This window comes from Echeneis naucrates, chromosome 15 (assembly GCF_900963305.1).
Source record: "Echeneis naucrates chromosome 15, fEcheNa1.1, whole genome shotgun sequence".
In the NCBI taxonomy this organism is placed as follows: Eukaryota; Metazoa; Chordata; class Actinopteri; order Carangiformes; family Echeneidae; genus Echeneis; species Echeneis naucrates.
In genome coordinates this window covers 2,309,209-2,322,391 of record NC_042525.1, presented here as the reverse complement: position 1 = coordinate 2,322,391, position 13,183 = coordinate 2,309,209, and the positions used below count along the sequence as shown (strand labels likewise).

The following is a 13,183-nucleotide window of genomic DNA, read 5'->3' as shown; positions in this document are numbered from 1 at the left end:
GGAAGGTGTCAGACCTAACAGGCTGGCTCCAGGCCCGAATGTCTGTGTTTGTCAAGTCTAGACTTGGAGAGAAGCACGGGACCAGAGTGTGGCCCGGAGGTCAGGAGGTGAAGCCAGCGAGGAGAAACATAAACAGTTGTGTCTTCACTGTTTGAGGAGCACCATGGGACCAACCTCTGGCACGTCGGCTTACGTTTTCAGGAGCTGTGGGCCCGTGAGGACGAGCCAGGAAGTGAGCGGTCTGCTGGGAAACGCTGCAACATTCACAGGATCATGAAAGAGGCAGGTGGTGAGCTGTGAGGTGGGGGTGGGGGGGGGGGAGTTTACTCCTCAGGTGGGAGAAGATCTTGGATCAGTGGCACAAGTGGCTACCTGCCAGCTCCTCAATAACTGCTACTAAGTGTACGAGTGAATTATCAGAGCGGTGGAGAATTCCTGGAGCTGCTTTTGAGCTCATAGGAAGTGCTCACACAGATGGCTCTCTGGTGCTCAGTGACTGTCCTTGTTCTGTGGACAATCCCCTTCACACAACCCCCCCGACCTCTGAGGGGCTGTACAAATGATGTCACCCTCTGTCCATGTACATTGCACCATGAATACATTAGCCCTATAGGCCTGCTGTTTGCATCCTATATGAAGGAGGCTTCTTGTTCTCCACCAAGAGCAGTGGAGGATTCACCAAGCAGAGCGGCGTGACTCCATCGAAGGAGCCACGGCGAGGTAGTTCGACGGCGCCGTTTGGTTACGCCGCAGGGTCCAGAGTTACAGGCCGACCTACTGAACAAGAACATTGTTTTACAGCCATCAGCGCATCCATCATTCTAACGAGTGGGAGAGCCTGTGAGCACGATGAGGGCCCATTGTGGAGATAACAGCTGAAGATGGTCCGCTGTCGTGTGTCACTGCCTCTCGTCACTGAGAGCGAGGCTTTGTTTCAACAATCTCACATGGAGAGAATGAAATGGATGCCATCTGTGTCTTCTTGTCTTCATTTACAGCAGCTAAAGGCAGAACATGTCATAGCTGAACCCCAGCGGCTGTGAGCCATGAGCTATTGATGGCATTTCACTCTGTTTGTACTGCGCTATGCCAATGTTGTGCCTGCGAGCCTCCCAGCTCTACAAACTGAAGCAAACATTCAGCTTTATTGATAGCATTTGGCTGATCTTTTTGAATCTGTGTGTGTGTGTGTGTGTGTGTGTTGCCAAGCCTCCCCTGACAACGGCAAACAAACATAGCTGCAGAGGCAGAGACTCGTTCGAAACCTGCCTGTAGTTTCTGACTTTTCAGCCAATGCCAGGCCGGCACCGGCCACTCCGACGTCCCATGATGCACCGCTGACCTCGTGCTGCTGATCCTGTGGCTCTTATCTGTAGCTCCTGGCCCTGCCTGTGTTTACGATATTATATTGCGCTCATTAAATAGTGAGTAAGTGAATGGCTCACTGTTTGGTCTGTCCCTTATTTGTCATTATGTAGAAGACAGTAATATCTTGATGCAGCGATAGGAGGATGAAGGATCAGGGAAGTCTGAAATCTGGTCCACCAAAACAATTTCTTTTATTGCTCCTGACGTTACAGAACTCCAATAAAGTGCGCCTGTATGTACAAGCTCGTATCGTACAGGTGAGGCAGACAAACAAGGTGGCTGGAACACTGAGTGATCTGTCAGCGGCCAAGTCAAACATTAAACCCCAAACTGAGCGTGAATGAGCGAGCTCTTAACGGAGGCTTCGGGGTTCAAGTTGACAACAAATCTCTCTCTCTCTCTCTCACACTTTCTTATTTCTCAACAAATCTACCCACAAATCACAGCATAAATGAATTTTATGTAAATTCTGTCTGCTGCTGTGTGGATGTCACCCGACCGTCCCGTGTTCACTTCCTTCTGTTTTCCATCTCTCACGTTGTACGTATTCTGTGTGTGGATACCATGAAGTGCAGCTCCCCCCTCCTGTGCAGATACACAACTGTTGCAGCTATCAGCTCGGCCCATTAATTAGTGTAATTAGTCTTGCTGCGGGCAATAAGGGCCTGATATGAGCTGACGGCCTCCAGCCCACACGCCCTCTCGGACCGTTTACCTTCCGTGATAAGTTTGTGAGCTTGCTAATCGGACACATTAATCATTTTGGCCCCAATGGCACCATTCAACTGTTTGCTGTTGCATTAAGACTTGTTATCTCTATTGGAGCCAATGGAGGGTGCGGTAAAACAGACAGGAGAACAGCCTAAAGCTGCACACACGGGGACACCGAATGGCCCTTTAATGGTATTTTTAATCAGCTTTTACAAAAGCCGGCTGTCATCAAAAATGACTGAGCGATGGCTAAGTTTTGTTGCTGAAGTGCTTTGGGAAGTTTGCTATCAAGCGGGAGTTCATTGTTTGAAGGAGATGAGGGCAGAAACTTGATTTTGTCTCAATCTCTTTAACACCAAAGTGACCCCAGCTTGTTAGTCAATAAAGAAATAAGAGAGTCCCTGATAGGAGGATTGTTCTCCGGCTGTTTGAGGACAAGGACCGTCCTCAGCAGCCGGGCCACCCTGAAGTGGAGCAGCTTTGAAGACTTTGCTCTTTTTCACCCTCACTTTGCCTCTTTCTGTCTGATCCATCTTTATCCCCTCTCTTCTGCCTCCCTGTCCATCTCTGTGTCACTCATCCTATTCTTCGTGCTCTCTTTTATCCCAGGATCACTTTGATTAGCATACCAAAACCCCATTTCCCCCCGTGGTTTAAGTGCTATTAATGCTAATTGGAGGCAGGGAACTTCTCTAAGTAGGTCTCTGCAGGTCTGTTTGTACACCTGGTGGGGGGGCTCTGTGTGTGTGGTGTGCTGATGAGGCTCCTTCATGCCCTACACTTAACCCCACACACACACACACACACACACGTAGCTGAAAACACACTCTCACATTCTACATGTTCATTATTTACAGAAACTGCCGCCCTCACAGCAACGGATCCATTTCTGCAAGTCCACCATTTTTACTGCGCTGCAGAAAAAGGAGTCACCAACATCAGACATCTGCTGCACAGCAGACTTCAGTTCATCTGTTACTGTTTTAGTGTATTTCACAGGAACATTGAAGCGCAGTGATCAACAGCAGAGTTGATCTGATCGTCACGGCCGTTTGATTAAAAAAAAAAAAAACACAAAATACTGCACATATAAATCAGTATGTAGTACACAAGTTAGTAAAAAATAACCAATAACTGGGCTGAACGACACGCCACAGGGTCAACGGGCCAATGAGAGAAATGTACTGAAGCCACCACATTTTGAATAACAAAGTTGTTGGTTTTGTGTGTGTGTGTGTGTGTGTGTGTGTGTTAGCTCTGACTGTGTGACTTCTTCTTTGGTTCAACAACCAGGAGCTTTTGATTTAAAAAAAAAAAAAAAAAAAGTGGGATCACTGTCCCACTTTTTATATGAAATGTAATATTTCTAATCATAATATTTCTTTTTCAACTCAGATTAAAAATAGAAGCAGGAGCATAGAGACGTGATTATAGCAATAAAGTTTCTGTAAATACAAACAAAACTTCCAGTTCACATGCTGAGTTAATTTAGTTAACTAGTTTAAAGCATCACAGCCACACAGTCATCGGAATGTTTTATCTGCACATGTTCCTATAAAACAACCGCAACCAAATGTGTATTAAAGACAGTCTGCCTTTGCACAAAGTCCAATTAAGCCGAAGAAGTGTGATGAATCGAAGGCCTGGCGAGCGTGTGTTTATTTTATCATTAGGATATGGCCGCCCTCCCTCGTGTTATGCTACGGTTAGCACGTGTGGCACTGAAGGAGCAAATTGGATTGGTATTACAGTATGTAAGCCCGCTCTTACATCCTGATGAGCGCCGACAAACAAATTGGATTGGTGGCGTGTAAATCTGAAGCACTTTGATGAGCCGAAAGGGGGAAATTGAATTCTCAACAATGTAAATCTGTATCAGCTCAATGGCTCCCCGCCCGGCTGCAGCCCCGCCGCCGCTTAAATCACGCAATTGTTCCCTGCTGTTCCAAGACGCAATCTCTCTTGGCCATTTGCCGCGGCACCTAATCTGTTTTTGATGACCGTGCAGGGATATATCTATACATATGGGCAACTGAATCTTCCTCTCATTCTGTCTTCTTTTTTAAATTTTATTTAATCCCCCCCTTCCCCTCTCCCTTGCTTGCTCGCTCGCTCACAAACACACACTCACAACCTGTACAGTTGGCAGAGAAAGATTGCCTTGATTGAGCCATCCATGTGTGTTGATTCAGGAGATTACTCAGATGATTGGTCATACTAATGGACCTCCTGTTTTCTCGGGAAAACATTTTGATCTCTGTCTCTGAGATAAGGCGCTTGACGTGACGTCTCATATTTATTACTCCTCTGCAGCCCTGTTGATTCACATGCATCATATTTATTGCTTTCCTTATTGGCTCTCCTTTAGCGTGTCGGTCTTTGTGCGGCGCTGTGCTGGAATATAACCGTCCTTATTACCTGGATGCCGTTTAAGCCCTATAAATTACCACAAATGTTGCCCGTGTGAGTCTATATTTGTGTGTGTTGCTTGTGTCTTTGCAGCTATCCGTACAGTGAAGACAGCAGCGAGGGGAAGCAGTACATGAACACCAGATGCCCCGCCTGGTGCGACAGAATCCTCATGTCTCCCTCTGCCAGAGACCTGGTCTTAAAGGTGAGCCTGAACCCCCCTGGAGTCAAACCCCGACTCATATCCTCCGAAAGCCTCGCTCATTATTTCTACAACTCCATCGTCCTTCATCCAAACACCCCCCCCCCCCCCCCCCCACCTCGCAGATGGAAGGATGAAAAGGATGAAGTGTGTGAATATTAATTCTGGGCGTTAAGCCGTCGGTCCACGCAGCCAGTATATTTATCTCTGCACTTGTAGAGTTCCAGCAGGCCCATCATGCTCTTCATAAAACTGCAGATCTGCCTCTTCCTCTGGGATTCGAACCCCCCCCCCACCTGTGCTGTAGTCTGTTCCCTCTTTTGAACTGACTCCTTATTTTGTTTGCCGGATTACTGACAGATCCTGATCCACCCTGCAGCTTTCCAAAGTCCTCACAGAAATTCGTGGCTGCCATGACAACCAAAGATCAGCTCATTAGTGTTCTGGTCTGTTTGGGTTTTTTTAGCTGACTGAGTGTTTCCCGTGCAGCCTTTCATCTGTTCTGTGTGTGAAAGTGGATTGTACAGTAGCGCTCCACGGCGGGGGGGCGCTCAGGAAGTTTGGCTTTCTTTTGTCTGCCACAAATGAGAAATTCCTTCCTAATCATTCTTCTTCTTCTCCTTCTTGGCCAAACCAAAGAATCACAGGGAGCAGAAAAATACCTCTGATCTCTGTGCTGCAGCGAGTTAAGGCATCGTAAAATGATAACACCCAGTTTGCTTCCCCCGTTTAATTTATCAGCATTATGGGAGAAGTGATTCACTCACACACTCACACACACACAGCTGGGTGGTTGTTTGCTTTTCTTCCCCTCAAGCACCAGCTAATTGCTTGTAATGCCAGAACGGAGTGGAACAGTTAGTGTGTTCGCAGATTGGCTGATGATTCACTGAGCACACGCTCTCCGGCTCTGAGCATTACAGATTGTTCAGACATGGGCCCGTAAACAGCCCAGCGTGCGGCGTCATCTATCATGGCACGGTCGGTTAACTCGCCATCATGTTATTTTCTGCTTGCCGAGCCCTAACACGCCAAAGGTTGCCCGCTGGCCGTGCGGCGCGGCACCAGCTCCGGGAACGCTGGTAATGAATGTTTAGCCGAGCGAGCGCTCCCTCTCTGCCGGAGGGCCCGGGGTAATTTGTTTATCTGTCTAAAGATTATGCAGCCCGAAAATCCACAATTTTATGCTGCCTTTGTAAATTATCAAGTGTGTGTTTGATGAATGTATCTCGGCAGCAGCACCGGGGGTGGCTGAGGGGGGGGGCGGCTGCCAGACAAATAGAGAGGTGGCAGCGCGTGGCCTGCCGGAAAAAAGGTAGTGAGGTGGAGGCACAACGTGTGCTGACCTCGCTCCGCTGCAGGATTGGTCTGAAGTTAATTTGGATTTCACTTTATGGTTCATTCTCAGGATGTCTCTTTTCGGCTGTGCAGCTCAACCAGCGAGTCACAACCGGCAGCCTTGGTGTGTGTGTGAGGCGGCTTTTTAAAAACTCTTTAGATCAGCCACACAAGTGTGATGTGTTCTCCACGCTGCAGGTTCATGTGTGAGTGAGTAACTGATCCTGGATCGGGACTCCGGTCTGCAGGCAGATGTGCACTTTGAAGCTTGTGCTCGGTGCGGTGAAGAGAAAAGAAAAGATTTACAAAGTTAGGAAAGAAAAAAGCTCCCAGTTTGTAAACGTACATCCAGTTGAGTGGATATTTGTGTTCACCATCAATCAGATGTCGCCGCTGCTTTGACAAGAAAAACACTTTAATTTGGAAGAATCCAACAAAAACCGTCCAGAATGTTTCTGTTTTTTTTTGTTTTTTTTTTTTATTGGAATGAATAAATTTAGTGTCCTAACAGTTTGAAAATGTGGATTTGACTTTCTGTTGGTCACTAATTTTTCCTGTTCTCTGAGATGGGAAGATGATTCTGGACTTTCAACATAAACCTGCTAATTATGTTTAATGAAGCCGGCTCATTGATTGTTCATCCATAAACGTGTCATAAAACATGATAAAAGCCTGTAATGAGTTCACTGTGTAAACACAAACACTGTGCTGCTGACTCTGCATCCTGTGTGGGGCAACAACACAACACAACCCCCCCATACAATGACTGCTACCCCTGTTCATCACCTGTACATCTCTGTGTCTCTGCAGCCTGAAAATGAAGAGAAGTCTATAGTCTATGATAACATTGGGCCCAATGTCTGCATGGGGGACCACAAGGTAACACAACTTCACTTTGTGTGACTGTGTCGTGCTGTTGTCAGTAAAGTGTGAGTCTGTGAGCGGAGGAGGGCGACGACTCTCAACACGTCTGACTTTGGGGGAATCAGCTGTTAGTGCCTCTGTGATGTTCTTTAGTTAAACCGCAGGTTTAGTTTTTTTATGATAAATGTACATATTAGGGCCGCACGAAAAAATCACTCACTTCAAATCACAGGAGCCGCAACTGTGTGTGAAGAGAAGCTGCAGGTCTACAGCAGCAATATCACTTTTTGTGTGTGTGAGAAAATAAAATGTAAAAACAAATTCTTGAGCTAAAATTGCGACCTGATTTTTTTTGCCGTATGTTGCAGCCCTAATATGATCATAAAAGATGCTTTCATGTTTGAAGCATTTGGGGGTCACAGACAGCCTTTAACACAGAAGGTCTTTCATCATCACTTAGTGTGATGTGGACAGTGGTGTGTGTGTGCGACGTGACCTGAGCTCACAGCAGACACTGCTGCACGCCGCTGCCAAAGTCACAGCTGGCCATGTTTAAAAAATGTCCGATGTAGTTTAGCACGCGGGCGCCAAAGCGCCGAGGCCTGGTATGTGAGTTTAACCCGAGTGTCATGGCGGCCGAAGGGGCAGAGAGGGAACTCGTCCACAGTCCTCAGCTTGTTGTCTCTAACTGCAGTGTGTCTCTGCCCCCCCACAGCCCGTCTTCCTGTCCTTCCGAATAACAGCGGGGGCAGGTAAACCTAATGCAAATAAGCACAAGTGTTGTGTGGTGCAGTGATGTCGTGGTAAATATTAATTTTTCTTTATTATAATTCTTCCCATTGTTGCTGTTGTTTGCTTTGATTTGCTTTGTTTTTTGTTACTTTGCACAAATTTTTCTGAAGGCAGATTTGTCTGTTTTATCATCAGAGGAAAAATGTTGCTTAAAATGCTTCAGTCATTTTAAGACTGCATGTCACAGCCGACGTGTGAAGAGTGTGAAGAGTGAAGATCTGTGATTCAAGCCGCCGTTTTTCATTTAGCAGTAAAACTTGGTCTTCTTTTCTCCCCACAGGGAAATGTTGCCAAAGGGGGGAGAACATATTTCGTGAAGCGCCTCTGTGAGAACACCAGAGAAACAAACAGGACACCAAGTCACACAAACACACACAACGTAACACAAAACACATATGCACAAACACACACACACACACACACACACTTTGCACAAGCGTACACTGAAGAACCTAGACAAACTTTTCTCAGCAGTGCTGACAAGTTCTTGTCCTGACACCTCATTCATATGAAAACGCCGCCGTTTTCTCTCCATAAAACACTTGTTGAGATGTGGACGAGCACCCGAGCACCCGGCTCCAGACAACACACACATCGCTGACCTCACCGTTGCCATGCAACCCCCATTCCCCGGAGAAGAAAAGGACGGACGGACAGACGACTCTTTTCCACGCCACAGCCTCGTTGCCAAAACTCTAATTGAATTCAGTCCTACTACACTTTTAGACACCGTACTCACCATTTTTAGGTATGCCTCTACATTTAGAAGCTACTTTCCATACAGTATGTAAGGTGTTTTAAAAAAAGAAAAGTGCAATGCAAAAGAAGTTGTATATCTATATTGTTAGGTTTATTTGTACATTGGACAGTATAACATAGAGTTGTTGATGGTTTTAGTGCCGTTCTCTTTTCTGACCAAACGTTGTGGTCCCGTTGTTGGAATAGATCGAATCTGTTCAGTTTATTTCAACACTTTAGTATATATATTTTTGGTTTGTTTGTTTGTTGTTGTTTTTTTTTTTTTTTGGTTTGTTTTTTTGTTTTTTTTTTTGTCGTTCTTGTGTGCACAACACACTGCCATGCCTGACACATCAGTTGAGTCTCATTTTATATACTGTACTTTTTAAAGAGATAATTTATAATTCTTACCAAAATGTTGATGCTGAAGTGCAGAGACGGAGCGACTGTTCCTGCAGCAGCAGTGACCTTTGAGTGGAAGCGGAGAAAACTCTTCAGTGATTTATCGCCTATCCAAGAATGTTTTAAGCAGTGCCATAGACCATGCAAGTATATAAGATAATGTTTCATATATAGCACTCTCACATTATTATTCTTACTCTAACTTATTTCTATAATATTATGGTTCTGAATGTGATATTTTAGATAGGCTTGGGTATCCTTAAAATGTAAACTTTTTGTCTATTTTTGTTACTGCATTATGGTGCCAAGTATCCTACACAGGGCCGGAGTGTGTGAGAGTGATGAAATACACAAAGGTGTTGATAATGACGTGTCAGAAAAACAGAGACAGAAACTCTAAATGTGGGACGGAGCAGGAAGACTTGCTTTTTATTTGTTTTGTATGTAGCCTTCAGCAGCCTTCACTGCAAATAATTGGAGCATTACAGGAGACGCCAGCGTTTCTTTTTATTGATTTCATTTACTACACTACAGATTTCAGACTCTGTGAAGCTGTCAGATTGATCCTCTGTTTTTTTATTTTTTTTCTCCATCTAAATCACCGCAAGTGGAAATGATTTTGTGCCTGCTGCAGAATTTATGTTGTCTTGTGTGATTTGGTTTGTAGGCAAAAAGTTAAAAAAAACAAAAAAACAAAAACAACAACAAAAAAAAAGCCCTGCTTGTTTTTGTTCCTGCTGGTCATTGTGAGTATACTGTAGGAGTATAAGCTGCAGTTTCTTCTTCACTCCATCTTATTAAAGCAGATAGAGATTTTATTCTTCCCCTTCTGGACGACCTGGCCTCTACTGTAGGTGATGCAGTTCTCAAGCAATAAAAACCGTTAGAGCTCAGCGGCTGTTTGTCCTCATTCACCGTCCAGCTGCACACAACTACACACTTACACACAAAATAATATTCCTGCGGGATGCGGTTTGTTAATATTGACTTTTTGTAGGTTATTAATATTCTCTAATTATTTAAGCTCCATGTCGGATGATATTCCCTCCGGCTGCTCTGTTCATGTTCAGAGTTTAAACCTCCAGGAAACTCAACATTTTTTAAATGAGACTGGAAGAAAGAATAAAGAGCCAAATGATATTTTTATACTGTTCATCATAAAGTGACTGAATATTTACCTGCTTCCTCTCACAGTCACATGACAGTAAATGTGATTAGACTCCGTGTCGGCCCGGGCCGGTGTAGTACCGGCTCAGAGACAGAGGGGGCGCCCTGCTGCTGCTGCCGACACAATTAGACTAAAACATCTTAGAATCAGTTAGAATCTGTGACAACAACAATCTTTAAACGATCGGAAATTAATTCAACTATTAGTGCTGCTAGGCAACGCCCACCGGAAACCACGAGGTCCAAAAGAGTTCAGCAAAACCCCAGAAAAAAAAAGCGATTGGATTTTAGTGAATTCAGGAAAAAAAGTGCTCACAAATAAAAACACTAATAATAGAAATAATAAATAATAATTTAATAATAGTCTGTAGAATTTATTTCTATTTTACATTTTAAAAAATAAAAAGCTGAACTAATATTTAATAATAAAAGCAACATAGTTTTACTGAGCCTATTTTTATTAGTAATAATAAATTAACCCATTATCATAATTAACACAGGCTGCCTGGTCTTCCATCATTTCTCTAAAATATAAAATAAATAAATAGAAATCCTTTTCTCACCAGCAGTAATCCCTGAAAAGCATCAGTTACCAAAAATGAAATTCAGTTATTGATAGTCGTGAATTTATCTTTAATTTATATTAAGCCCATACATTAAAACAAAATCCATAATAAAACAAAAATGCTTGTTAAATAATTTATTCATAATACAAAGTGTTTTTTTTTCTTCCTATAACCTTCCCGGAAGTGATAATACTCTCTTTAAATCCAACACAAACGATGATCATGTTTCTGCTCCGCTGTGAGCTCGAATATGAAACATTGAAATAAAATCCAAAGAAAAGTGTGTTTGTCCTGAAGGACGCGTTAAAACAAGCCGTGTTTTCTTTACAGTGATTATTTACAGCGTTCTCCGTCTATACATGTGTGAGTGTGTGTCTATAATGTGCGTGTTTGTGTGTCGGGTCTGAACAGAATCGTAAAACGTGGAGAAAAAGGGGCGACATTTAACTGCAGGAATAAAAACCAAGCAGCAGGTTTCTCTGGGGGGGGGGGGGGGGGGGGGCGCCGCATTTCCTCCCATTAAAACAACATCTTAACTTATTCAGTAAAAAATATATACAATCTCATCTTCATCTTCAGACTGCAGCACCAACCATCCCGTCAGGTGATACCCTGGTTAATCTGAGCTTTAGAAGCGTCACAGGCCCCGTTCACACCTGCCTCTAAACATGCGCCACGATCCGGATCAGTGCTGGCTCCCCTAAAGAGCCACAAGCGGAATAATCTAAAGAATGCTTCACTTCCTTCATGTGGAGATTAAAAATGAAAAACACTGATAATTACATCATCAGTTATCAGGAATATTCTCATGTTGTTGGTGAGTGCACACTGATCCGGATCAAACATTTACACCTGTTAAACTCCAGAGTTGGTCCTTCTGTTCGGCTGCTGGCAGTCCGGTTCTGCCGGGCCTGGTATCTCCGGGCTCATCTGTCCGCCTCAGAGGCATGTTCTCGGAGTCAGGTGCAAAGGGGGTCCGGAACAGTGCGACAGGCCATCACAAAGTGTCCGAGCTGTTACTGCAGGGGCTGATCAGCGCCAGGTTGGTGGCCTTGTGCTTTTTCAACAGTCTCGTGATTTTCTCGTCGTCCGAGTTCGGGTCCAGAGGTTTGTTGTACTCGTCGTCCTCCTCGTTGTCAGAACTCTCCTTCATCTTCTCCGTCTCTGAGTCGTGTTTCTTCTTGGCAGAGGCCATTTCCGCCGCGTGTCTCTTCCGCCATTTGGTCCTTCTGTTCTGGAACCAGACCTGAGGAGGAAGAAGATGATCAGCAGGTCAGCAAAAGGCCCAAAGGCATGAGGCAGTCCTGGATTTCAACCCCAACCACACCACAACAAGCTGCCGGGGTACCTTCACTTGGCTCTCGGTCATTCCTAAGGAGTAGGCCAGCCGGGCTCTCTCTGGACCGGCCAGGTATTTGGTCTGTTCAAAGGTTTTTTCCAGAGCGAAGATCTGCTGCCCAGAAAAAGTCGGCCTGGAGTGTTTCTTCTTCCCGTCCTTGTCCACCATGATGTTGGCCTGAGCTGGGGAGGGAGGGGGGGTCAGGTTAGGTCCAAACTTCAGCATTAAGGCCTCCAACAGGATGTTATTATGACGCCACCGGCAGTTTATGTTTTTATTATTTTACTAGTTTGGAAGTCCTGCCAAGTGTCACATTAAGAACAGCTTTATTTCACCAAACAGAGTTTAACAGTTAAGATGTAACATTTATAATAGATTTAATTTTGCTCTTATAAACCATCAACCTCCTTAAATAAAAACACCCTGCAGCTCCAGGGACTCAGAGGGACAATCAGAGGGACTTACTGGGACAGGGAACCCGCGGATCCCTCCAGGGAGAGCCCTGCATCACTCCGGGCCAGAAGATGGGAGCCCTCCCCGGCAGCTCGGCCAGGGGCTTCGGGTACCGGGACACCGCCGGGCTGAAGTACATCCCCGCCGCGGCGGCGGCCGCCGTGGTGGCCAGGCCGTTTATCCGGGGGAAGCCGGACAGCAGCTGGCCGGCCGTGGCGATGGGTCTCCCCAGGATGTCGCTTATTCCGTGCGGGGTCCCTCCGGAGAGCTGGGAGTTGAGGTTGGACAGCGCCGGAGCCTTGAAGCCCGCCGGGCTCTGCTGCAGCGCGTACGGGAACAGGGACGTCTTCATCTCGGTCATGTTGTGCAGCGCGGCCAGCGGGGTGCTGCCCAGGACGAACGCACTCTGCCGGTTAGCCTCCATCTGCCCGACCGCTAACATTTGTGAACATGAACCGCGGAAGGCGCCTGGACCCAAAAAACCCAAAAATCCCAAAACAAAACCACAAACAAGGAAAAGACAAACGAAAAATAAAAAGACCGCCGCCGGCCGGCCGCTCCTCAGGAGTCCGGGGGGAGCTGGAGCTCTTCAGGCGGAGCGGAGTTCTGGAAGAACCGACCAACTCCAGAGAACCTTTTTCCGGTTTGTTTTGGTGGGACGGTCAGCTGGGAGGCGGCCTCGTGCGCCCGCCGCAGGAATCCTCCTCGCGGAAGGAAGTGCTGTGGTTGTGGTGGTTCTGATGGGTCTGCGGGTTCTGATGGTTCTGACGGGTCTGCCGGTTCTGACGGGACCATTAACGGTCGCTCCTCTCTCCATAAATTGACTCGCGCTCT

At 45.8% G+C, this 13,183-nt stretch overlaps 2 protein-coding genes across 3 annotated transcripts in view; one reads left to right on the top strand and one right to left on the bottom strand.

Annotated features, from left to right (window-relative positions):
• The window catches only part of inpp5a (inositol polyphosphate-5-phosphatase A), a 114,112-nt gene extending 104,395 nt beyond the window's left edge, over nucleotides 1-9,717 (top strand). Inside the window, exons 13-16 of one of the 2 annotated variants that reach the window (XM_029520585.1) lie at nucleotides 4,582-4,693; nucleotides 6,839-6,907; nucleotides 7,608-7,644; nucleotides 7,965-9,717. In XM_029520585.1, the coding sequence (XP_029376445.1) occupies nucleotides 4,582-4,693; nucleotides 6,839-6,907; nucleotides 7,608-7,644; nucleotides 7,965-8,014 (268 nt within the window). In that variant the 3' untranslated portion in view covers nucleotides 8,015-9,717. Of the gene's footprint in view, nucleotides 1-4,581; nucleotides 4,694-6,838; nucleotides 6,908-7,607; nucleotides 7,696-7,964 lie in introns of both variants that reach the window. The other variant, XM_029520586.1, reaches the window with a different exon arrangement.
• Nucleotides 9,718-11,394: 1,677 nt separating this feature from the next.
• nkx6.2 (NK6 homeobox 2) lies at nucleotides 11,395-12,938 on the bottom strand. The gene is made up of 3 exons (XM_029521619.1): nucleotides 12,362-12,938; nucleotides 11,906-12,078; nucleotides 11,395-11,803 (listed from the first exon to the last, which is right to left on the bottom strand). Exons 1-3 carry the CDS (start codon nucleotides 12,789-12,791, stop codon nucleotides 11,555-11,557), a joined length of 852 nt encoding a protein of 283 aa, XP_029377479.1. The 5' UTR covers nucleotides 12,792-12,938; the 3' UTR covers nucleotides 11,395-11,554.
• Between the last annotated feature and the right edge of the window lie 245 nt (nucleotides 12,939-13,183).